Raw genomic sequence first — 26870 nt, forward strand, 5'->3', positions numbered from 1 at the left:
TGACTCCTGCCCCACAAGATCTCGTCTGCTTTGCTACTCATGAGCTCATATAGGGACAAGGACAAAAATACAGAGAAGGGTGGGGTGAAAGAGGGACCACTGTGGGAAACAGGCACTGACAGGCTCCAGTGACCATAACCCACTACTTACCTTCCCTGGACATCTGCACAATACCATAGGCTGCCTGAGGCCTTGAGAAAAGAAGTGCATGGCTAACCCTGATCACAGTCTGCTGTGGCTCTGGACACACAGGCTGGCCCTGGTACCTGTGGATTCCATTTCCATTAGCAGCCCTCATCCATCTGTCCATCTTCTCTCTCTCCATCCATCTGTCCTTCCCTTACTCTCTCCCTCCGAGTTAAGACATCAGCCTATGAACCCTCCACAACAGCTCAGCAAGATCAAAGCATAAACCTAAGCACGGTCACCAAACAGGAAGATGGCACAGCAGTAAGTTCCCGTTCTCATCACTGTTCTAGGGTGGCTGTGGGAACCAGTTCCCCATACCTCACCCTTAAAATCTGTCCACACCTGCAAGTGCAAGGGGAAGGGGCAAGCCTGTCCACACCGCAAGTGCAAGGGGAAGGGGCAAGCCTGTCCACACCTGCAAGTGCAAGGGGAAGGGGCAAGCCTGTCCACACCTGCAAGTGCAAGGGGAAGGGGCAAGCCTGTGTACACCGCAAGTGCAAGGGGAAGGGGCAAGCCTGTGTACACCGCAAGTGCAAGGGGAAGGGGCAAGCCTGTCCACACCGCAAGTGCAAGGGGAAGGGGCAAGCCTGTCCACACCTGCAAGTGCAAGGGGAAGGGGCAAGCCTGTGTACACCGCAAGTGCAAGGGGAAGGGGCAAGCCTGTGTACACCGCAAGTGCAAGGGGAAGGGGCAAGCCTGTGTACACCGCAAGTGCAAGGGGAAGGGGCAAGCCTGTCCACACCGCAAGTGCAAGGGGAAGGGGCAAGCCTGTGTACACCGCAAGTGCAAGGGGAAGGGGCAAGCCTGTGTACACCGCAAGTGCAAGGGGAAGGGGCAAGCCCGTGTACACTGCAAAGGGCTTGGCAGACGCTCTGGCCCCGGAGCCCCACGACTCCCCGGAGCCCCACGACTCCCAGGAGCCCCAGGAGCTGTAAGATGGTCCCCTGTGGAATTTTAGAACTGTCAGGCTGAGATATGGCCAAACCACCAGCAACCAGAGCTCCACTGAGCTCAAGATTCCCTGTGGGGCCAGTCACCCCATGGAGGGATGCGCAGCAGAGATCCTTTACTCTCACCTAGGGCTAGCTAAGGGCCTTCCTTGCTGGCACCTGTCTACCCTGGGCAATTCTCACTGTGACCAGCAGAGGGCCCCCAGAATCTTCTGTCCCAGGTCCTGGGACTTTGCAAGATCCGCTTAGAACCCAAGAACTTCTGGGCAAGAACAGCCCCAGAGTTCACAGATTGTGGCTCTGTGGCCCAATGTCCGGGGGTTCCTGGAGTCCCAGTGACTGTTTCTTTCTTAGCCAAACCTGGGCCGAGGGATCTGTGCAAACGGGTGCAATGGTGGCCTCTGACCAGTGAGTTCATCAATTTGATGTATTCTCTCTTGTGGGGAAAGGGGCGATGCTGCATACATGAGCTCTCAGCTGATACCCCGCACTATCCCAGGGCAGATGAACCAGGCTGGAGTACATGAGGGCATGGGACTGGGAAAGTGGCTGAGGGTTGTCTGGGTTGCCATGGCTTAGACTCTCCTTCTGGTCTGAGCACCTGCCTTCAGTCTTAGGACACCTCCTCCCCCAGTGACAGCATCACATAGGCATGAGATCGCTCAGCCCCGCTGGGATGGGGAGCTGGAGCCCAGCAACTGCCTGACAACTGCTCTAAATAAGGGTTCAGGAACGGCTGCCAGCCAGGACCACCTTCCAGAACAGCAAGCCAAGCCCTCAGAGATGGGGCCTCTGCCCCAGGCCTGGCATCTGCTAAGCATTTGGAGCCCTGAGCCACTAGGCCCACAACTCTGGAGTCTTGAGTGGGATTGTGCTGTGACAGAAAGCTGTCAGCCGGACATCGGGGTGAAAGCTCATCGACCTCACTCACAGCATCCCCTACCTGTCGTCAAGGCTTGCAAGGCCTGGTGAGAGACGGGGCAGGTTTGCAGCTTCTCCTCACCTCAGGGAACAACTGAACCAGGGTTCCATCTCATAGCAAGCAACAAACAACCTACATATAAGGACACACCACAGATGCACATTCCGTATCACAGAAAAGGCAACTTCACCCAGAACTGTACCGACACCACTTAGAGAGAACGGTCAGATATTTCTTATGCGTCTTCACCTTCAGAAGTGAGTGTGCTCAGCACAGCTTACAAGAGACAAACAGCACCCCACCATCTGAGGACCTGAACTGGGATATGTTGGTTTGTTTGCGTCCTAAAAGTGCTTATTATTTAAGGTTTACTTATAAAAGTTTGCTTGTTTTGAGATAGGGTCTTCTCTATGTAGCCCAGGCTGGCTTGAAATTTGTGATCCTCCTGCCTCAGCTTTGCGAAGACTGGGATTGTCAGTGTGAATCACCATGTCTGACAGAGATCAGAGAATGATTAGGTGAGAAGCAGGCCTCTGAGGAAGGATGCAGTGTATTAAGTCCCTGGCCTTAAATAAGTGCTGCGCAGAGTATGGTGTGCGTACCCTGGCCTGGACCTTGCTCCTCTTGTCTAGGCAACTGCCCTGTTAAAACCTTCTTCTTCCTAGAGCAACAGGGTATGTAAGACTCTGCCAAGTGTTCCAATTCCAGGATTTGGGGTAGATTTCCAGAAGCTTCTCTGGCTCTTCCACCACAATGTCATCACCTTTGTCCTGGTTCCTTCACACCAAACTGCATCACTCTTCCCCCCGCTCCACCCTCCTCTGGCCCTCCTCCGTTCCCAGAGCCCAGAGCCCAGGTGTGTTAGGCCACTCTCACCTCTTTAGTTGTCACTCAGTCTGGAGGATGGTGGGAGGAACTCTCTCTTAGCATCCTGGGGTCCCCATCATAGCACCTGGCCCTCAGGACTGTGATGGCCCCGGGGTCCTAGGTCATAGCTGGCGGTGCATGCTCTAGTCCCAGTGTGGATGTCTAACAATGGCACAGAGTGAAGGACTCCCAGGACAAATCACATCCGGCTCCCCTCAGGAGGTCAGACTACCGGGGCCTTATTATCAGTGCCCTTTCTGCTTAGTCCCCGGTGCTTCTGACTCCAAATACTCCCCCATAGCCAGGCATGCTGATAACCTGAAGCCACCAAGCCTCCCGATCTTCCCACTACACCCCTATCCGAACTACTGAATGTAGATGTAACTGTCTTTTTAAATAAGAAACACAGAGGCAAATGCAGAGTCAAAAGCCCAAGAGGTCAAGCCGTAGTAAGAGCTGAGACTTAAAACCTCCTTCTTCCTGCCGCTGCCGTCCTTCCCCTCAGCAAGAGACCTACTTCCTGTGTGTCTGTCTTTTTATTGACTTTCTGTTCTGCCTTCTCATTGGTTGTAAACCCAACCACATGACCTCCTCGTCACTGCCTGTCTGTACAGACCTCCAGGTCTTCTATGGTTGGTATTGAGATTAAAAGCCTGTGTCTCCATGCTGGGCGCCAGATGTAGCAGGAATCTTAAAAGTTCTTATTAATAAAATCAAACCTGAGGCCAGTTATTGGGGTGAATGCTGAAAGATCAGAGAAGCAGAACAAGCCACAGCCAACCTCACCTTGCCAGTTCCTCATCTGATCCTGTTTCCTTAGACTGGAAGCCTCTGTGTCCTCATATCCAAATGACTCTCAGCTGAACTGCGCTGCTCAAAGCCTGAAAGCTTAACCAGCAAATGCTTCTAGTTTCTGGTCTTCATGCCTTATATACCTTTCTGCTTTCTACCATCACTCCCTGGGATTAAAGGCTCACTTTCTGGGATTAGAGGCGTGAGTCACCATGCTTGGCTGCATCCTTGAACACACAGAGATCCAGGTAGATCTCTGTCTCTGGGATGCTAGGATTAAAGGCGTGTACTACCACTGCCTAACCTCTATGTTTAATATTGTGGCTATTCTGTCTCTGACCCCAGATAAGTTTATTAGAGTGCACAATATTTCGGGGAACACAACACCACCACAACTGAGTACCACTTTCTTATATACAGCGGCGGCTATTTACAACAGCAATGGCTGGTGCGCCTCAGCCTTCAGAGCTAGCAGTCTCTTTGTTGGATTTTTTCTTCACCTTTTCTAGCTGTGGCCTCACTCTACCCTGGGTACCACTCTTCCTATGGCCCAAGGATAATCTTCTCTTTCTGGGTGGGAGGAGCAATGTACAAATAGAGAAGTCTTCTGCTCCAACTCCTATACCCCCCCTCAAGCAGCAGTCTGTGCTCGTGGGGCCAGCTGCCTCGGTGGCAGTCCGAATGCCTCCATCTTTCCCCAAGATGCTCCCACAGGGAGGTATGCTCACAAGCAGGATTAATTCCAAGGAATGTCAAGGAACCAAGAATGAAACATAAAAAGCTCCAGGTGGAAAATAAGGGATTGAGGGGAGAGGCCTGGACCCCACCTGGGAGCTGGAAGGCTGATGAACAAGGAAGATGTTTCAGATAAGGATGTGGTGATGGTTTGAGGTAGGGGGAGAAGCAGTTAGGATGAAGGCTGAGGGGTTCATGGCTAGCAGACAGTAGCCAAAGCAGTAATGGAGCAGCACAGGGATTGAGTGAGCCTGGTGAACACGGTGTGTGCGCTGGCCCTCAGGACACCAGAGCAGAGGGGTGATGTGGTAGAATGAAACAGGGATGTAGACGTGCTGCAGCAGGCTGTCCCTGGTGAAATGCTGCAGAGGCAAAGGAAAGAGCAGCAAAGGGCCCCTGGGGCTGATAAGCAGATGCAACCCAGCAGGGTGGTAGGGCTGGGGACAGAAAAACAGGGTGGGGAGGTAGGTCAAGTGCAGACAATGCTCACAGTTAGGGTGAGAGTCAGGGTCAGAAGGGAGCCGGGCCTTGTTACTATTCTCAGACAAGCTGAAGGTGTTCTCTGAGGCAGGGCTCATGCTACCAGAGAGCCTGAAGGAAACCAGCCAGCAGCCCAAGAGGGAGAAGGGAAGTCACTGTCACATGTCTGATTCTAGAGGGAGTGAGTTCCCAAGTCAGTGCAGAGGAAGGGCCCGAGGGTCTACAGCCTCTGTCCTGACCATGCTCTCTGTAGGAAGGCTGTTTCCTTATTCACCCTAGAGGTCACAGGTCACTTCTGACACAGGCTGCAGCTGTCTCAGTCCCACAGTCAGTCAGGAACAGAGACGCTAGATGCTGCATTCCCAGGGCTCCTCATCCAGCACTGTGCCAGAGGGCAAATGGGTATCCTCAGAGCACTGTCAAGCCCACTGGACAGTGAAGAGAAGACAATACTGGACCTGCTAGAAACAGCTACCTCACGTGGTCCAAGGACAGGAACAGGTTCCAGGACAACTGCTGTTTCTGCCCCTAGAGCTCAGTTTCTTGAGAGAACAGCAAGAAGCTGGCACTAACCCTGGGTCTCTCCGCAGGCAGGCAGGCAGGCAGGCAGGCAGGCAGGCAGGGATGTGGTGCTGAGGGCAGGCCTGTCCAGACCCAGCCTCCTCAGGCCTTGCCTTCCTATTTTCTACCCCTCTGCAGCTGGCCTCTCAGCACTGCCTGGCAAGGGAGGTGGGTCTGTGAGTGGTTCTACCCTGAGGTCCAATTTACCTGCTAACCCACAGGAGAACCTCACCCCACCCCTTCACACCACAACACTTGCAAAGTGGCCTCAGAAGTGGTCTGGAGGTGGGCTGGGACTAGAGCCTACAAGGCCAGAGCTGGGGGCTGGCTGTTGCTGAAACTGCAGCCATTTCCAAAGACCAAACCAATGGGAGACAGGAAGAGCTTCTCTGCCTCAGCCACCAGGGCACTTGTCAGAACTCTGTGGGAATCTCATGCTAATGGAATTAGGCCACTCACAGAGATTGTTCAATTAGTTCTTGGTGAAAACTGCTAACTTGGAAATTTGATAAGAATTGCTCCCAGCCAGTTTCAAATTCATTTCTTCTGAAAACCAAATTTTCCCCACATGGGCACATCCTCACTGTGGGCTAAAGAGCCCTTGGGCTCCGTAGTAGCTGGGAAGGCAGCTGCTGGGCCTCTCACAGGAGCTGTGTGCTGGAGCATGGCCTCTTCTCTACAGCTGGGCAGCCCAAGGTGGGGAGTCATCAGCCACCCTCACAGGAGACCTGCTGCTCTCCCAGCGGCCCCAAATTGAGTGTAGTGTGGTGGAAAACTGCAAGGGAATGGGGCGTGATGGGAAGTCAGTGGTCCGATCAGCACTAAATTGAGGGCCGCTGGGGGTGGGAAACTTAAGAGATCTTTGTTGTAGCTCCCTTTGAGGCCAGGCCAGGGCAGAGTTGGTGGCTAGGGAGCTGGAAAGTGGGGGGCCTGGGGTGGGGAGTGGAGGGGGCAGGTAGCTGTAGTCCAAGCTGCAGGGGAGGGGCACCTGGAGAGAAGAGGCAGTAGCAGACTGACAGGGCGCCCACCATGGCTGGACCACAGGGCCACCCTGCGTCCCAGCTAGAGCCTCTCACTGACCCCTTCCCTCCTGGGCTTCCTGCAACCTGCTCAAAGTTTTGGACGTCCCCGTGAAACCACAGGGAAATGAATGGGCCTAGTTCACAGGCATGGAAAACCCCAGAGGAGCAGGCCTCTGGAGCCAGACATAACAGGTCTTGTGGGTGAACCAGAGCCAGGGTTTCTAGTCTGTGGGGCTGAATCTACTCCAGGCTTTTCTATAGGCTCCACAGGCGGAGCCCTGCTGCAGCGAGGCACGTTTGAGCCGTGTTTTTCTAGTTCAAAAGGAAGTCTCCAGAGGCTAGACATCCAAGAGCAGCCCTCCGGCCCTGCCAAAGGGAGGCCCAGTGGCTGTGGTAGGGAGGGGGAGGGATTGCGCCCAGCCGGCTGACAGCACCGAAAGCCTTTGTCAGCAGAAAGCTAGCCACGGAGGCTTGCTCTTCCCCAGGCTCAGCTCTGCGCACAGAGGCACGGGGCAGGCCTGCACGTGGGCAGCAGCTCTAGCCCCTAAGCAGAACCAGGCGGCAGTTTGTGCTGTGTGGCCTTGCAGCAAGGGGTAATTGGGCCTCGCTGGCTCCTTCATGATGTTGACACACACTCCTTTCTCCAGTTCCACTGGAGCTGGACCCACTGGCTAGAGGAGGTGTGGCCAAGGCACACAGAAGCACACCACCTCAAGGAACCACTGCCTGCCCGCAACAGCTCTGTGGCCCTGCTCAGACTTCTAGCCAAGGCCGAGGCTCCCTCTCACGCCCAAGTAAAGGAGGCTGGCTCTGTAGACCTGCAACAAGAACAGAGCTTAGACAAGCTCAGGGGAACCAACTGGGGCACCCCTGACTGTGGAAGGGATCAACTTTGGTTCTAAAGCTAGAATTTGGGTGCTAGGATGTTCAAGGGAGAAGAGTGTTTTAAAATACAAGACTCATATACACACGTACACAACTACAAAAGACAGCTAGATAGGAGAATGGAGGAGCCAGGTACTCCTGGAACTCAGGCTCTTCTACTTTATTGAAAGAGTGTTTTGCACTGGGCGGTGGTGTGGCACACACCTTTAATCCCAGCACTCGGGAGGCAGAGGCAGGCAGATCTCTGTAAGTTCGAGGCCAGCCTGGTCTACAGAGTGAGTTCCAGGACAGGCTCCAAAGCTACACAGAAAAACCCTGTCTTAAAAAAAAAAAAGTGTGTTTTGTTTGCCTCCAAGAAAGTGTTCTTGCCGGGCGGTGGTGGCACACGTCTTTAATCCCAGCACTCAGGAGGCAGAGCCAGGTGGATCTCTGTGAGTTCAAGGCCAGCCTGGGCTACCAAGTGAGTCCCAGGAAAGAAAGTGTTCTTGCCTGGGCTGTGGGGAGTGGGCCCCATTTTCCAAGGCCACCTTGGGATGATGAAGCCACTGATGGTGAGAAGGAAAAAAGAATGTGGACAAGCTCTATGTGTGTTTTGTCATCCAGCCCAATGAATCCTTTCCCAGGAAGATATTGTAGGTCTTAATGTGCACAGAGGGAAACTGAGTCTCAGAGGCTACAGAAGATGACAAGCTCCAGATTGTGGCAGGGCCTAGATCTGGGGCATCACCAAGACCTGCAGCTTTGGCTTCACCAGGTTTTGTTGGAGTCGGGTTGGCTGTGCTAAGTGGGAGGAGGTACAGAAACAAGTGATTCCCTTTGGAGAGGCCTGCTCTGGGATGGCACATGAAATCCAAATGTTTGCAGGGCTTCTGTTCCCTAAAGAGCTCCAAGCCTCACTTAGACTCTCAAATTCTTTTTTGTGTGGGATGTTACCCTTTCCTCCCCTTGTGCCAGGCAGGCCTGTGTATCAGCTCACCTATCTATCAGCTCACCTAGGCAGTCCACTCCCGGAACAAGTCAGAGGCAGAACATGGCTAGATCTGCACGGTGGGGCCACCCGTGTGGGTCTGGGTTGCAACATTGTTCAGTTCCATCCAATCAAGAGGACACACTGGAAGTGAGTGAGTGCCCCTTCTGAAGTACAGGTAGTCTCTGTCTGGGCAATACAAGACCAGGCCTAGAGAGGCTGTGGGAGGAACCTGAGTAGTCTCTAGGGAGGGCCATTGTGCTGGGAACAACACTCAGCTCTGCAGGGAGCCTGGAACAGTGAACAAGCTGCCTGGGCTGCCTTGCTCCCTTTCCCACTGAGCACACTGCACCAAGCACGGCCCCATTTCTATCTGCTCGCTCGCCTGAGGCTCTGGAGAAGACCCGAACAGATGGAAGCAGCAGGCAGGCTGCATCTTGGCACAGGGACAGAGTCAGGGCTGTCTCAGTTGTCAAGCCACTGGGTGAACTGCCCAGGGCCTGTTCACAGGCTTCAGTCTTTGGAGGGTACAAGAGAGATGATCCTTCTCACCTTCTCATTCTCTCTATGGCTCTGTTGACATTGAAGGTTGTATCTAAGAAAGCCACAGCTCTATCACACATGGTGGGGGAGAATTTAGAATAAGCATCCTAGAAAGGGTAGCACTTGTAAAACTGTTAGCCCTTCTTTCTCACAAGTCCAAGTTACAGCTGAGGGGCATCCCAGAGCCAGAGCTAGATACACTTAGGTTGGAGTGAGACTTCTGGTTGGTGGGTCTTTCAACATGCATCCTTGCTTTGCTCCATCCTCATCAATCCATGGACAAGCCATGGTAAGAGTCATCCTCAGTGATGCCCTTGTAAGTCTGCTCACTCAGCTGGTCTCTCTCTAGGCAGACTGTGTTACATACCAGATAGTTCTGTCCCCACTGCTAAACTTAGAAAAATGGTTCCTACAAAATGCCCCAGAATGCAAGGGCCTGGGAAATTCCACCATGCACCTCACAAATTAGAAGACTAATAATTATATATGTTACAATCCCAGTGTAAACCTCATTCCTTTGCTTGCCCAGCAAACTTTATTGGCACCTGCTACAGCCAAGCACTGTGCAGAGCATGGAAATAAGAAAGGCCCAGCGAGCCCATGGAGACAGGCATGTAAAGCAGTATTCATGACAAATACCCAAGAAAAAATGACGTGATAGGAGAAACATGCTTGGGCTCAGAGGTGCTGGTTCACGGTCAGCTGACCTGCAAAGAGGCTGAGCAGTACGATGGGAACATGAGGTAGAACAAACAGCACAGCTCACCCAGCGGTGGCCAGGAAGCAGGAGGAAGGAGCCAGGGGCAGGGTATGGACTCCAAGAATTCCCATCCCTCGGGGCCTAGCTCCTCCTAAAGACTCTGCCATCTTCCAAACAGTGTCACCATCAAGGGACCAAGCCTTCAACTCACGAACCTATGGGTCATTCCATTTTCACACCATGCAGGGTGACAGAGGAATTAGGAACCAGGCTCCCAGAGACACCCAGTGTCGGAAGGGAAGGAAGCACACGCACTGCCCACTGCCGCTCTCAGCTGGGGCCTCACTTGAGAGGCCAGTGCTCTGGGAGCAGGTGGCAGGGTAGGGTTCTGTATTCTGACATGGAGAGGACAAAGCAGGCGCCTTGGTGCCGCCAGGTGGAGGGGAGCCGCTTGTGCATGTGTGTCTGGTGCGGGCCAGGCACATGTCAGGGAAGCCCAGAACTCGAAGGATGGGAACACATCCATTTAAAGCACTCTGAACCCAGTTCATAAAACCATGGGTCAATATTTTGAAAGTCACATAACTAATGAGCTCTGCCAGACTCAACAGACTGCATCCCAGTGGGTGATAAGACAAGTGTCAGCTCAGAGGAAACAGCTCAGGCGGGAAGAGGCTTTTCTTACTCTTAAGCTGCCCTTGGACAAGAGGATTCATTGATCAGGTTACCCACAAAGGAGGGTTAGTTACCATGCTCACCCTGTTTGGGTTTAAGTAATAACTGTCCACAGACAAGTAAAAATTCAATCATGGCAAGTTCAGTAGGTCCCATCAGGCCAGCAAAAGCTCTCTCAGATTTTGACTTGCAAGGGTTTTGTTCTCACTCCCCCTCCACTATCCTGAGGTGAAAATAACATGTGTAGAAACATAAGGTATTGGTCCTTTATAAACAAAGCAAATAATAACTGCTAAGAATTATTTAAAGTGTGGAGGTGTACACCTATAACACCAACACTCAGGAGACTAAAGCAAAAGGTTTGCCATAAGCTTGAAGCGAACTTGGTCTATGTAGTGTATCAAGTTCCAGGCAATCTGGGCTACATGGTAAGACTATCTGAATAGCAGTAGCAGTGGTGGTGATGAAGATGAAGAAGAAGAAGAAGAAGAGGAGGAGGAGGAGGAGGAGGAGGAGGAGGAGGAGGAGGAGGAAGAGGAGGAGGAGGAGAAGAAGAATTATTTCAGGTAGCCTACTTAATTGAATCATCTCCCTCCCAGGTTATTCTAGGGAGGAGTAGATGATTCCTCAGTACTTATTGGAGCTAGCACACTAGCTAAATATTTTGTAAATATGATTAGCAGTATAGGCTGACAATCCCTTATTTGAAATGCTGAGACCAGAAGTGCTTCAGATTTCATTTTTTAAATTTGGGAATATTTGCATAGACTCCCTAATACAAAACTATAAAATTTGAAATGCTCTAAAATCTAAAACTTGAACCTTATAAAGAATTTGTTTTGCATTTTCAGATCCGGAATTCTCAAGCTACATTATGAAAACTATCTACAGCAGATGAAGGAGACAAGAGTCTGTGACTTGGAAGAAGCAACAGAGGCATGCTAAGGACAAAGGACACGGGGAAAGTAAGCCATGCTTGAACCAGGAGAGACGTCCACTGGGTGTCTGTTAAGCATCTCCAGTGTGCCAGCCATGCTGGAGAGACTATCCTTGCTGCTGAGCAAAGGGAGTCAGATTACCTGCTCATCTCCTTCCCTCAGAACTTCATCCTTTTACTATGCACTCTCCACCTTACAGTCAAAAGCATTCACATTCCACTGAGCTGCACAAGCAGAGGAAAGAACCCACTTCTTGCAGTACTCAGCAGGGGACTGGTAGTTCTGAGACAAGAGTGTTATGTTAACAATTGGAGTCAAGTTTGATGACATCAGCACTGAAAAAATACACTGAGAAAAGTCAAAGGAGTGAAAAGGGCATTCTGCTTCATGAGCAGGACAGTGATGAATGGCATTTCTTACACAAACCATGGTGACCACCTGACTAGACTGAGGGATAGAGGACACCGTTAGCTTAGAGTGGTGGGCAGCTCCACAAGCTCCAGAGAAGGAGGTGCTTCCTGATGGGATGGGAAACTGCCATGCAGTAGTTGAGTCAATTTAGCTTAGTTGGCAGATGTGGAACACAAACACACGGAGTCTCAGGGAATGAAAGGTGGTGCAGAACTAGGGGGTGAGCCTCAAACACGGCTCTGGGAATACCATGTTATGCATCTGCAGCAAACAGGCACTTGGCTGTGTGGAGCACCCAGGGCAGCCTTGGCTCTGACCATAACCCTTCCTCACCTGGGATGCTAATTCTAACACGTGCCCCCCCAAGGCCCAGTGCTCCTAGCTACCATATGCACAGTGATGAGGGGACAACTGGCCTGCCTCTCAGGGCAGAGACAAAGACATATATGGGGCAGGACTTCAGTAAAGTCAAGGGAAAACCCCACAACCCTGTGGTCACTGACTGCAGGGCAAAGGCTGTGCAGTACAGTGGACCCTACAGAAAGCATGGCCAGCTGGGCACGGTGCTGCAGTCATGTAATCTTAGTTACTCAGAAGCTATGGCAGGAGGATCACAAGGTCAAAGACTGCCAGGCCAGCTTGGGAAATTTTGAAGGGCCTTGTCTCAAAATAGGAACTTAAACATATCTAAGGATATAGCTCATGGTGGTGTGAAGTTCTCAGATCACTCTCCAGCACTGCAAAAACACAGTCTAATACAACCACCTCCCCCAATTTTTACATGATAATATAAATATTTTGAACAATCCTCAGTATCAAAAACTCTGTTATGTCTAGCTGGCACCATCAAAAGTATAGTATATGTATCAAAGGACCAAGTTTTGATGCTTCAAAGACTACACCCTCTCCCAGGTGAAAACAAGGGTCTACAGAACAATTGTAGTCCTATCATTCTAGACAACTCAAACACTACACATCTGTGTAAGCAACACAGCTAAGGCCAGACATCCAGGAGAAGATGGCCGAGGTGTCCTGGGTGAAGAAATTGGGGACAAGAAGAACACAGACAGTGATGTTACAGCTTTTGAGACAGAAGCCCTAGCAGGGCAAGTGGAGCATCTCCACCCTGAGGCCTGACTATGGAATCAGGGAACTCTAGACAGTCTTTAGGTCTGTGGTGGTGACAGCAGTCTCCACACCGAGGGCTAAGCCATATCTGCCTACTCAGAACGGTCCCCTCAGTGTCATGCTGCTCCCAATTAGCCATCCTCTGGCTTGCTCACTTTGGAGCCGACCCAGCAGTGCTTGAGGTAGGGTGGGTCACCTGAGGATGCCCAGTGAGGTGGGGCTACAAGTCAGTGGGGTGATCTGTGTTCTGTACCTCGGCCAGGCTTTGCTGGCTTGGTCCATTTCCTCCTACTTAACTTGGTGGGCACAGCTTGAGTTACTCTGTGAGCTCCCGTCCCATTTGGGTGCCCACCACAGGAAGACATACCCTAAGAACTGTTAATACGTCCCCTCTCTCTAAATGAGCCAGGCTCATTTAGAGATTTATAGTCAAATGATTTATATAGTCAAAATGATTTATAGTCATCAACAGCCTTTGTCCTTTCATCAAGTATGGCAATGCCTTCAGGCTCCAGAGGCTTCCTGCCCAACCACCAAGAAAAAGCCACAATGCCTCAGAGAGCAGGGGAGCAGCAGTGACGACAGATCAGAACCACTTCCCTATGGAGAGCACAGCCAAAAGGTGAGTGAGTCAAACATGCTCTGGTCACCTGCCAGGTAGCTGCCGGAGGTGATGGCCATGGGTACTTTTCTTCAGGCTCAGACCCAACCTGCAGTTCTGTGGCCTGCTTCCTATAAGGCTAACCTGTGAGTGTCACAGGCCCAGTGCCTAGGGGGAGTGGTTAGAGCAGACATTTGCCACTCTCACTTTCTGAATGTGCCTAGTGTCTGGCCCAGCATGCTGGTGCAGAGAGGCTGTGACTCATAATCTACTGGACAGCAATGATGTGGCCTGTTCATTCAAAGGATGACAGACCCAAAGATCACAGCCTTTTCTAGAACCTCTTGAAGTCTTAGAAAGAAGTGAGCCTCCTTAGGTCTGGAGGCTGCTGGCTGGCCATGTGCTTATAGAGGCTGGCTCTGAAGTACCTCTCGGGTAGACACGTGCCTGTCTGGGTGCCCAGAGAAGGCTAAGGAAACAACTTGGGTCAGACCAAGAAATTGAGAGAGAAGTATGGCTGTGGCCAGTATAGATCTGAGACAATAAAGATGTCGATGACCCCTCCATCCCTGCCCCATTGTGGTAAGAGCATGTCGCCATCTGCTTTGTACAAAGCATCTGTAAGGAAATGTCAGGGTTCCGAGTCACCTTGGATCACTGTAACCCCAAGAGGCCCCACGGAAAGGAAAGAGCTGCAGTCCATCACCAGCAGATAAGGAGAGGGAAGGGCAGAGGTAAGCAAAGGCAACTGCACTCCAAGTCAGTTAATGCCACACTGTGCCAACTAAGAGCATGCTTTTTACAAGGTCTTTGTAAAAGTTGAGAAGTCTTTAATTAGGAGAGTTCTTGGTATGTTGAAGTTCTGTCTTGTGGGAAATCAATCTCTTGGGTCATTTTTGGGTAGTTATTTAAGCTGCAGAGGGAGGATGTGGGGAGAACTAACAAAGTTCTCGGCTCATGGCAGCTCTTCCCAGCAGTCTCGAGGGACTTGGAGACTTGGGTCTCTGTGCTCTTCGTTTCTCTGTTTCAGTGAGTCCAGAAAGGTTCTGTGCATCTGCCTAGGCCTCTGAAACTGCCAACAGGGAACTGAGACCGCAAAGTCCTGTGGATCTTCCCTGCCACCCCAGCAGCCTGGCCAAGAAGACGACCTCAGCTGCTCTAGACACCACCTGGCACCAGACAACAGGAGGCAGGATGGCCTAAGAGACCTGAGTCGAACAGTGCGTGGCTAACCCAGGAAGCCATGGCGAGCTACAGCAGCCTTCTAGGGCTGCACACAGGCAGGCATGGAGGAGTCCTTCTAGTTTGAAATCCTTGACCACTTGCATCTGCATCCTTGGCAATGAGTACCAGGGAGAAGGAGATGAGGGCAGATGAAGGAGCATTTGGAGGAGGAGCCACTGGAAAAAGGAGCAAATGCCAGCATTAGCATGTTCATATGGTATACTCGGGGATGGGGATTCAGCTCAGCAGTAGAGTGCTTGCCTAGCAAGCACAAGGTCCTGTGTTCAGTCCTCAGCTCCGGGGGAAAAAAAAGGAATTGGTATACCCATCAGGGAGTTCTTTACTGTCTCTGGTAATGTTAAGGAGGGCCCAGAACTCAACTCTCCTGATAGCTGTCTACTAATCTCTTTGATTTATGCAATGTCATAGTCTAAGGAGTCATATATACTGTGAGTTTAAGTACAGCGACATCACACAGGGAAGGAGTGTCTATATAATTATAAAGTTAGGTACCTAAGAGACACTTCCAATAAAAAAAAAACAAAACAGAGAAGAATAGTTTACTGACGATTCTGTCTGTGGCTATCCCAAATCTGGAGAACCCTGGTCACTGATTCTAAAATCATACTGCCTTAGGCATAGCCTTGGAACAAAGTAACAACCAATGGAATCAAAGCTTTAGGTCTTCCCTGGCTGGCTAGAGACCAGGAACCAGAAAGTGATGCTAACTGTTAACTTCTACTCCTCCACATAAAGAAGTGCAGGGGCCTAGACTTTGCTCCTGTTCTCTAGTCTGGTATGTGCAATATGTACAGCCAACAAAGGATTCATATCCTGAATAGGCAGAAAAACACACGAAGGAGAAAACCAGAAAGTCAGGCAGGAAATTTGAAAAGGCCTGAACTCTCACACCTTGCTGGTATAGTGATATAGGATTAGCAGTTTTATTCCTAGGTCTACCCTCAAACAGAATATGTGCATGTGCACCCAAAGGCATATAGAAACAGAACTATCTGTAATAACTTCAAGGCAGAAATAACCAAAACACTGATTAGATTAATGCAGAGTAGATAATCAGTTCTCTTTCTTTGAGACAAGCGTTTATGTAGCTCAAGATGGCCTCAAATTCATTATGCAGCCAAGGAAGACCCTGAACTCTTGATCCTCCTGCCTCCACTTCTTAAATGCTGGGATTACATCATATGTGGTTCTAAAAATTTTTCACCGTTTGGTTGCCTGTTAGAACTTGATGATAAAACCCTATTACTGAGACACCACACACATCTGTCACTGGACATGCAGAATCAAGTTGGTACTGACTAAGAAGCTTCCTCTCTTCTGTCTAACTCTCCAGTACTGGAAGACGCTCTGCAGGCTGCTGTGGGAAAGTCTTCAGGAGTATCACTCAGCTGTGACCCTGTGAACTACAACAGTGACCAGTGTGGTAAGATGTGGCCACGGGTGATATAGTGGTACAAATGTGTCGGGGCACCCATCACTTCCTGCTTGAATTTAAGACCCTCTCACGGGAGGAAACACACACTGGGTACTGGAAACCTGCCTGAGAACTCAGGGTTGGGGAGCTCCAGTGGGGACCTGTTATTATCATTTTTGCTAAAAGGACATAGTCAAACTGCCCTCTAAATTTCTATCTTTCCACCCATAGATTAGTGCAGCTCTCAGAGATCATCAGAGAAGCTTTTTTTTTTTTTTTTTTTTTTTATGTGTAGTGGATGGTGGTCAGTGGATGTGTGCTCAGCCACAAATGGGACATCTAGATCACAACCTCTTCAGAGCTCAGGTACTATCTCAGAAAAACTAGAGGTCAGGGAGGGCTGAAGCAGGATCTTTTGGGCACGACAGGATTGCTGCACTCATGAACTCATAGCAGCCATGGTTACCTACATAAGACCTGTACAAGGTCAAGCCCAGGCAGCATTCTAACATGGAGTGGGGAGAAGTGTATGAGCCTCCACCCCTTGCTGAGGCCCTACGAATAGTTGATAGCTTCTAGGAGAGAAAAGAGTCAGTTTTATTTAGGGGTGTGACTCCTGATAGGTTGATACACAGAAGTATATGACTAGCACAAATTAGAGGCAATGCATTATTAAAAAAAAGAAGACAATGACATTCTTGTTGTTGAGGGAAGTAGGGAGTTAGGGATGGGTCTGGAAGGAGTTAGAAGGAGGAATTGGGGGTGAATATGATCAAAATATAGCATATGAAACTCTTCAAAGAATTGATAAAAGTGTTTTCTAAAAAAAATCCCTCATAGTTTTTCAAATTATTTTATTTTATCACAGTGTTAGGGATCAAACCCAGGCCTTGTGCATGCCAGGTAAGTGCTCTATCACTGAGCTACATCTTCAGCCTTTCAAGGGAAATTTTTATAGCAATGAAAATGAATGGAGAACAACCATATACAGCAATGAAGATGAATTCTCATTAATATAATAATACTCAGAGGAAAAATTAAGACTTACTGAATGATTCCATGTTTTGGAGGATCGAGGAAGGCTCTGAATGGGAAGCTGAGTGGGAAATGAAGTGTGGGGGTGTCTAACAGTCTATTTCCTGACCTGAGTGTGTTCATTTTCTTTTTCTTTCTCTTTCTGTCTTTTTGAAAGAGAGTCTCCTGTAGTCTAGGCTGGTCTCAAACTCAGCATGTGGCCAAAGATGATCCTCCTGCTTCTGCCTCCTAAGTGCTATAGGCTTGTGGCATCATACCCAGCTGTGTTAATTTGTGTTGGTTTGAATGAAAATGGCCTCCACAGGCTCATATATTGGCATGCTTAGTCCCCAGTTGGTAAACTGTTTGGAAAGATATGGTGTGGCCTTGTAAGAATAGTAGGTGTGGCTTTGTTGGAGCAGACGTGTCACTGGATATGGCCTTTGAAGTTTCATAAGCCCACACCAGGCCCAGTATCTCTTTCTCTCTGCCTGCTGCCTATGGATCAAGGTGTAGCTCTCAGCTACTGTTCCTGTACCATGCCTGCCTGTGTGTCATCATGCTTCCTTCCACGATGATAGTGGACTAACCCTCCGATACTGTAAGCAAGCCCCCTGTTAATGCTTTCTTTTATAAGACTTGCCTTGGTCATGGTGTCTCTTCAGAGCAATAAAACAATGACTAAGACAAATGCCACTTAGGGCCTGTAGCTTTTCTCTATGCACATCATGGATACAAAGTAAGTTTTATAAAGTGAGTTAACTGTACAAATTCATTTTCTAATATGCACCACATAAGAATGCATAGTGGGCCGGGTGGTGGTGGCGCACGCCTTTAATCCCAGCACTCGGGAGGCAGAGGCAGGCGGATCTCTGGGAGTTCGAGGCCAGCCTGGGCTACAGAGTGAGTTCCAGGAAAGGCGCAAAGCTACACAGAGAAACCCTGTCTCGAAAAACCTAAAAAAAAAAAAAAAAAGAATGCATAGTGGAATGCCTATATCATACAGCATGCTGGGACATGGAGCACTGTGTCTGTGTATCTGCACTGATGAGTCTGTGGCAGGTCTGTGGCCAGCACAATCAATCCGTTTTTCTGGCTTTTGTGTTTCCTTGCTTTGGACAATTCTGGCTTAAGAAGGGAAGCAGTAGCTGAAGGGCCAAGTCCCAGTTTAGCAGCATGGGAAACCTGTGGTAAGAAACTTCAGGGCTTCATGCCTTCAACCCTATCTCTCCTGCTTCTCCCAGTAAATTCGGGAGAGGGATGTTGACTCAGCTCCACTGATAAATACCGTGGCCACGTATGCAGAGATTACATGTGTACAGACTGCAACCCTGAAGGTGCTGCACGCACTACATGAAGGTATCATAAACCCTGGAGCAGCCGCGGCTGCCCTAGTCTTGCCGACTTCCCTGTCCCAGATCTCCAGGCAACTTGGCACAGTTATCCAGCTGCTGTGGGCCATGCCTGCTGTGCATCTCATAGAGGAGGCAGCGCCTTAGGAGAAGCTTGTCTGCCAGTTCTGCTTCTTAGACACAACTTGACCCTGGGCAGAGCATCTCTCAGCTCACAGGTTCCCTTCTCTGTGAAGTGAGAACATTCATGCTTTCCCACCTTCTGTTAGGGAAGCAATCGCAACAAAACACTATTTGGCACCTAGCTGTATCCTGGCTGGGGCTGTCATCTCATTCTAGGTAGCAAAAGCAAGAAGAGCCAAGGATTCCCCTCTGTGTGGTAGGCAGTGGGAAGACATCACCCCAGAGTTCAACTCTGGAAACATGAGTTGGGTTGGTGTCCTAGAGATATCAAATTCCACCTGCTGTGAGGGGGTCACAGAAGCCCACACCTGCACTGTGAGTGCCTGACTCCCATATGCACATCCCAGCTGCAGCTGTTCCCTTGAGGTCACTTCTGGCACCTCTGGCTGTGCTGCCTCCAGCTCTGCAAGCCCTTTCTATCTCTTAATTTCAGCTTCTCTCTCTCCTAACCTGGGACTTGACAAGGAACAAGAAAGTCATTCTTTACTCTGATCTGGCAGTGTCTGCACCTGCCCACGCCGAAGGTTGGGAGGTCTGGAGGTCCGGAGGTTCGGAGGTGCTCTCCCTTTGCCATGAGTGGCTCTTACGTAATACTGTAGTTAGCCTGTGGAACCAGCAGCAGTTCCAAGCACAGACAGAAAGTGCCTTTTCAAAAGTGCTGGGAAGTGCTGATGCTAGTTTGAAGTTGTCAGGGGCTGCTGGGAAATACTCCATCTGCTTATTCAGGGGGAAGGAAGAGGAGAAGAAGCAAGCACAGGGAGGGATGAATTAAACATGGCACTTGGTCCAGAATCCTTTGCTCTCCTCCCCAAGGGTGGTACCCAGGAAAGGTGCACTTGGATCCCCTGCCCTAGAAGTGGCTGCTCAGTGCTGATGTTGCATCTGCTTTGAAGGCCTCTTCCTGCTGCCACTTCCTGAGTCATGTCCAACAGTTACCCTGTGTGTGGAACCCAGACACAGGACAAGCTTGAAAGAAGGGGAATTGCTCCAAAGGGCATTGGCCCTGGGGGTTCCTTCCCATAGGCTGGCTGAAGTGACTCAAAACTAAGTACAGTCTGGGAGTCCCTCCCCAGCCCCTCCACCCCCTGATTTCTTCCCAGTGGTCAGGCTCGTATAGAGGCCTATGACTACTCTGCCAGACTCCTGCTTGCTTTTCCTGTTTTATAGGTAGCACATTAAACCTGTCTGGGCCTCTGCTTCCTGGCAGATGTGAGCCTATCCAGATAGGATTAGAGTTATCCTGAGAACAGGCAGGATGACAGAGACTGAGAGTGGATGATTACGAGTTCAAGGTCAGCTTGGACTACCTAGTAGACAGTCTTTAAAAAAAAAGGAGTTGGGGCTGGAGAGAAGGCTCAGCAGTTGAGTGCACTGGCTGTTCTTCCAGAGGACCCAGGTTCAATTCTCAGCACCCACATGGCAGCTCATAACTGTCCAGTTCCAGCGGATCTGACACCTTCACATCAATGCTCATACAATTAGTTTAAATAAATTATTTTTAAAACAGGAGTCAGGACCAGCTTATCTACTACCTGGTAAGCAGTGGACACAGTGGTATGTGGGCATGGATAGAATCTGTGGGACAAACAGTTGTTCCAATGGCTTCAAGAAATATACTGGGGACAATCTGGGAAGAGGGCTTTGTATCACTGGACACTTCTGGAAGGTGCATATGCACAGGCCTATGAGGCTGTCTGGTGGTTGAAAGGCAAGAGCAATTCTGCTCAGGACTAACAACAAATGGAGGGTCATGACCAGCAGCTGAAGGCCTAGTGTGAGAGCCAGAGGTCTCTTTGGTCCCTAGATCAGATAGCAGAGTCATTTATAGGAGAGTGGAAGATGTGTGGATGCCTCTCTCCTCAGACATGCCAGGGTTAAATGCCAGCACAGTGCAGTGAGGATGGGTGGGGTCTCCTAGGGACAAGAGATTTTATACCAAAAACAGAAGCTTCAAGATTTGAGGAGGTGCAGAAAAGGGCCAGGAAACAAGACTAGATGAGTAAGAATTGATTTGAGGGAGTTTTCTTAAAATGCAGAATCTGCCACCCTGGAAAAGATGCCAGGGATGAGACAGCTTATTCCAGGTAGCCCTGAAAAGCCTGATAAAAATGATTGTTAAGGGCCTTAAATTGATTTGGTAGATGGAAAGAATTGAAAAGAGCATTAAGTGGCCAAGTGTGAATGAATGTATTATTTAGGTTCAGGAGACCCTAAAGAGGGGCCCATAGTATACCCTGTCTATCCCCACTGTTACCTAAATAACATAAGATAAGATTCCTGTAAAGATGCCATAACATAAGATGTTAGTAGTGCTCTCTTCTGCAGACCAGAGTAGACAGCAGAAAGGAGCACCATAGAGCTGGGACAACATGGGCCCCCAAGGGGCCAGGGCTCTGAGTATCTTCATTTTCTAACTGTTGCTATTCCATATTTGGACTTAGGCATTCTAGATAATAAAAACAAAAAATGAACACAAACAAGGTGGAGCCCTGGGAAGGGTGGGGAGTCAGGCTCATGGGTTCCTCCATGCCTCACCTCACAGTTCGCACTCTGGGAAGAGTCTGCTTTCATCAGAGAGCCTCACACACAACTGAGACCACCAGCACTACATCTGTCAGCCTCTTTTCTGATCACTACCTGCTAGCTACAGCTCTGGATCCAGATACAGATGCTGGCTTTGGGAAAACAAGCAAGCCACAGGCTGACAATTCTGCTGGGATGTGGAAAGGATGCTGTGGATATCCTGCATTCAAGGATGGAGACACATAGTCAGCATGACTGCCCTGCACAGAGCACCCAATTACTCACTGAAGAGACAAAGAAACTTGAGACTCAGGGAATTGAGAATGGATCCCAAGATGGACTAAAGACAAACAAGTGAGTGTCAGAAAGGGGTACTGAGGCATTTGATCGCTATACTTTCTAGGTCATTTCCTGTATGATTTTCTCCACAGATACTTCCTCTGATAAGCTTTGCAGGGCACCAAGACTGACTCACACATATAACTCCTAAATGATATTCTGCTGTGGGCACAGGTCAGATCAGGATGTAGAGCTTGGCTAATTTCTCATATTCAAAGTCAACCTAAGCTGTCATCATTGTTGGACATGGTACCTCTAAGACATGAACTTAAAGGAAAGAGAGCTAGTACCCTCTCCTACTAAGTAAGAACTCTGCAACTGCCTTTCCAAAGAGCAGAGGGTTAGGCCAAAACTGGCTTTCACCAGACTTCCTGCTGCTACAGCCTGCATGCTGGGGCTCTCATCTACTGACAAGCAGCAGGCAGCAAGGCATGGAGAGCAGTGTGGAGCAATGGGTGGTGGGGAGCAGAATGGTATGCCACACTGCTTAGGACTCATGTGTCTTACTCCCAAAGAAAGCTTGCCCAGCAACCCAGGAATCTGCTCAGTTCTTCCATCTTTTCCATGGCTCCAGAGAATCCCAGATTGACGTGGCTGCTCACCTGAGCATGGTAAGAAACCAAGACGGTATTTCAAACACAATGGCTTTTAGAAGCCCTGGAAACGCCTTCTAGACCTAGTACCATTCCAGAGGGGAAATGGAGGCACTGAGAACGCCTGGCTGACATTTCCTATGATTCATGTGGTGGGAATTGGGGTTCTATAAGAGCGACGACAGCATCTGCCTAAAGATAAGGACAGCAACGGCACCTGGAAGGCAGTCTGAGTGCAGATGTGGTCACAAGGACAGCAACGGCACCTGGAAGGCAGTCTGAGTGCAGATGTGGTCACAAGGGCACCTGCTAACCTTCTTCTGCTCAAATCTGAGCAGTGAGTCTTTGAGGAAGACATGGTCTTTACTTCTGGGAGGCAATGGATGGCTCTGCTGGCAGGTGCCTATTCCTTCCATTGGGTAAGATGACATAGTCTGGATAGTTATACAATGATACCAGAATACACTGTTCTTAAGTCCAGGCTGGGCCTACTAATTTTGAGTATGGTTTCCCAGAGGTGGTAACAGCTATATTCCACATAGCCTTTCCCAGTGTGACTATGTTTAAAGTTGACTGTGTATGCGAATTACATAGAGTGAGCTGGCAGAGTTCCGTAGGCCCAGCTTCTGCAGTGCATGGTGATCAGAGCATACTCTTCAGGCTGTTATGAGGGGTAAGCAGGAATGACACATGCCGGTCCCTATGAGTCTAAGGCAGAGTAGGTGCCCAATGTGAGCTGCCATCATCGTTGTTGTCATCGTCGTCACCACCATCATCACCATCATCATCATTATCACCATCATCACCATCACCACCATCATCACTATCATCACCATCATCATCACCACCACCATCATCACCATCATCACCATCATCATCATCATCATCATCACCATCATCACCATCATCATCATCACCACCATCATCACCATCATCACCATCACCATCATCATCACCACCACCATCATCACCATCATCACCACCATCATCATCATCATCACCATCATCACCGCCATCATCATCATCATCACCATCATCACCATCATCACCACCATCATCATCACCACCATCATCATCACCATCACCATCATCACCACCACCACCATCATCACCATCATCACCATCATCACCACCACCATCATCACTATCATCATCATCATCATCATCATCATCACCATCATCACCATCATCATCATCATCATCATCATCACCATCACCATCATCACCACCACCATCACTATCATCATCATCACCATCATCACCATCACCACCATCATCACCACCACCATCACTATCATCATCATCACCACCACCATCATCACCATCATCATCATCACATCACCATCAAGGCATATTCCCTCTGCCTCACTCACCACCACCGTCCCTGTCTTGCTAATAACCCACATTCAGAGAGTCAGGGTCTTTGAGAAAGACCCCAAGAAAAGGCACTTTAAAATTATGCCGGGGCCACCTTCTAAAGGGCTGGCTACCACTTCCCATCTGCGCACAGGCCCAAACACTCCCAACTATGAAGCCACAGGCTCAGCACAGAAGCAGTAAGTAAGGAAGCAGTGACTACAAAAGCCCAGCAAAGGCCAAAGTCAGCCAAGCAGACAGGGATTAGCATGCGGAGGGGAGGGGGGAGGGAGGGGAGGGGGAGGGAGGGGAGGGGGAGGGCAGGGCAGGGGAGCCTGGAAAGGACACACTCCTTACTCATTGCTGTTTCTCTCACACACGTTTATTTTCATGCATGTGTGTATGTTGTGTATGTGTGTATGATGTGTGCTGTGTGTGTAAATGTTCATGAGTACGTGCCACGGAGCAAATGTGGGTGAGAGGACAATTTCCATGTTGGTTCTCACCTTCCACCTTGTTGACACAAGGGCTCTGTACCTCAGGCTAGCTGGCCAGTGCGCTTTGAGGCTTCTCTTCCCTCTTCCTCCAATCCCACTATAGGGATCCTGACGTCCCAGGTTTGTGCTATTGAACTTGACTTTATGTGGGTTCTGGGTTTCAAACTCAGGTCCTCACACTTTCACAGTAAGTAGTCACTGCCCCAGCCCCCATACACGTTCCTTTCTATTTATATTTAAAAGCAAAAGAGACTTTGTGGGGGAAATATTTTCTGTGTGTGCCAGACATTTTCTCGCACAGTAGCACAAAGTTTGAACGCCCTCTGTAGGGGAAACCTGGCCTGAAAGCCTGCCCCAGCTCCCCAGCATGCTTAGGTGACGCTCCCCCTGAATGGGCGGCTTACTTGTTGCTGTCTCGATACTCATAGATATGACATCCTTGAGGCATTCCAGTCTCATGGTCCAGAGTAAAAGCAAGCTTCAACTAAACAAAGAGAGAAGAAAAACAAGTGAGTTTGGCTCACTGGAATGGAGGACTCACAATCCATCTCCTTCAGTGAGTGTGCTTCAGTCTCTTGTCCACCCCTCACAGGCACTCCGCCATCAACACACACTATCACCATGATCAGCTCATGCACTGAGCATGTAACAGGTATTCATGAAGCACCTTTTGTGCCTGCCACTGAGCTAGCAGAGGACACAGGAGCACCACAGTAATGAAGAGTCACCTTTGTGGGGCCCACAGTCTATTATAGGCCTCTCTACTAAGGAATGTCCAGGTATGTGGAGAAGTTTGAATTGAGGAGAGTTCTTAAAACCTTTATGGGGGGGGGGAATACAACTTATCATATTTCTAGGGAAACAAATGAGCTGATCTAGACAGACTAGGACTGTGGGAAGGAGGGTGACTACACCACAGGTGAGGGGAGCAAAGAGCTGTCCTGGGCAGATGACACAACACGTATACAGGTCCTGGGGCAGGGGCTGCAGAAACTGAAGGACGGAGCTGGGTCCAGTAGATACAAGGACCACAGTGGTACTGACACCGTTGGGGGGAGGGGGGAGGCCAGGTGAACGTGCAGGACACTCGGTTATACTGGAATCTTTGACCTTTTCCCTAACAGCAAAGAAAGGCTCCTGATCTGCTCTAAGAAAGGGACAGATGAGGCCACCACTGTTGGGGGAAAACCCTGTGCTGTCTGCAGGAAGAGGAGAGAAATGGGAGCCTGCACAGGGCTGGTACTGAGGCTGAGGGAACAGGAGTGGGGACTGGAGGACAGGCAGGCAGGATGGAGAGAAATGAACTCTGTGAGATGTCAATGGCAGGAAGTTTTAGAAACAGAACCAACCAGATGTGCTGATGGATATGGTGACAGAAAGGGAATCCAAGTTCAAGGTTTTGATTGGAACAACCAGGAAGGTAATTTGATACCACTGGGAGGGCAGGGAGGTCAACGGTTGGTTAGGGAGACGTTGTCTTGGAGACAAGAGAGGAACAGGGCAACCCTGGTTTCTTTCAGGACTCTGGCAAGGAGACCGCAGGTGAGAAAAGAACTCCACAGGGCTCAGGGAGACTTAGCATTTCCAAACGTGGGGCCAATTACTATCTTTACAAACTCTCTGGGCTTTTAAATCACCAGGGGAAATGTGACTACATTAGCTGCGTGTTAGGGGATACATTGTTAGGATTTTTCCTGTAGGTTGTTAGTACAGCTAATGATTTGCACCATTAGACACTGGACAATGTCTCTCTCCCTCAGAGCAAAACATGCTCTTGGGAATGGTCTGTCCTCTTACTGACCCAGATGAACATTCAAACCAGAAACAAATTCTTCTTCACAATCACAAAGCCAGGAACTTCACTGGAGTCAAAGGCATGCTTTTCCTACAGAGTATACCTTGGCTCTAACCAGGCTTCCATTTTAGTTAAATAAAAAAAGAATTTATTCCAGCTACTATGGAAATCAGTATGGAGACCCCTCAGAGAGAGAGAGAGAGAGAGAGAGAGAGAGAGAGAGAGAGAGAGAGAGAGAGAGAGAGAGAATACACTCCCCTATGGTACAGTTCTACCACCTCTGGATATATGCCTAAAGGAGTCAAGGCCAGCCCAACACAGACATCTGTGCATTCACCTGTACTAAAGCAGTCTCCTCACAGCATGTCCACAGAATCAGCCTAGACGCCCACCAAGACATGAGTGGATAAAGAAAATGTGCACATACACGTAGTGGAGCTTTATTCAGCAATAAGAGTGAGGGCCGGGGAGATTGCCCAGTGGTTGAAGCACTCACTCTGCTTAAGTGTGAGGACCCTAGGACCCACATAAATGCCTATAATTCTAATCCTGGGAAGCAGAGATGAGGATCTCCAGAGCAAGCTGGCTTGAAAGACTAGCCCTATCAGTGAGTGCTGAGTTTGATGGAGAAAGCTTGCCTCAGAGAACCAAGTGGAAAAGCAGTGAGTATGATTCTCAAGCCTCCACATGTATGCGTACCCCCAAACCCACACGTGTATATGCAGACATGGAAAATGGAAAAAGAACAACAACAAAAAGAGTGAAAATGTGTCATTTGAAGGGAACTGGGTATTAAATGAAGTAAAGCAGACCCAGAGAGACAAACAGATCTTGTCTCATACCTAGAGTCTAAACTGAAAAGAACATGATCGCAGAAGTGCTTCTTTGCAGAAGGGCAAGGGCAGTAGGGACAGACACAGTGATGGGGATGACTAAGACCCAAGTACATTATGTATGTGTATAACAAGGTCAAAACGAACCTATTCTTTTGTATAATTAATGCATTCTAAAAAACAAGAAAAATGTTAAAAATAGATAGGGATGGTTGGTTGTACATGCCTTAAATCTAGCACTTGGGATGCTGAGGTAAAAGGACCAAAGTTCAAGGCTATCGTGGGCTACCTACTGAGATTCTGTGTCAAAAAGAAACTTCCCAAACAAAGCAAAATAACCCACTGCACAGCAATATATTA

General features: G+C 49.4%; 1 protein-coding gene across 5 annotated transcripts in view; it reads right to left on the bottom strand.

Annotated features, from left to right (window-relative positions):
• The window catches only part of Dis3l2 (DIS3 like 3'-5' exoribonuclease 2), a 330432-nt gene that overhangs the window by 8100 nt on the left and 295462 nt on the right, over positions 1-26870 (bottom strand). For all 5 annotated transcript variants that reach the window (XM_052750513.1, XM_052750515.1, XM_052750512.1 and 2 more), the window contains one exon: positions 24287-24366. In XM_052750513.1, coding sequence (XP_052606473.1) covers positions 24287-24366 — 80 coding nt within the window. The remainder of the gene's footprint in view (positions 1-24286; positions 24367-26870) is intronic.

Source organism: Peromyscus californicus, unplaced genomic scaffold (genome assembly GCF_007827085.1).
Source record: "Peromyscus californicus insignis strain IS unplaced genomic scaffold, ASM782708v3 Scaffold_21__1_contigs__length_65335640, whole genome shotgun sequence".
NCBI classification, from domain to species: domain Eukaryota; kingdom Metazoa; phylum Chordata; class Mammalia; order Rodentia; family Cricetidae; genus Peromyscus; species Peromyscus californicus.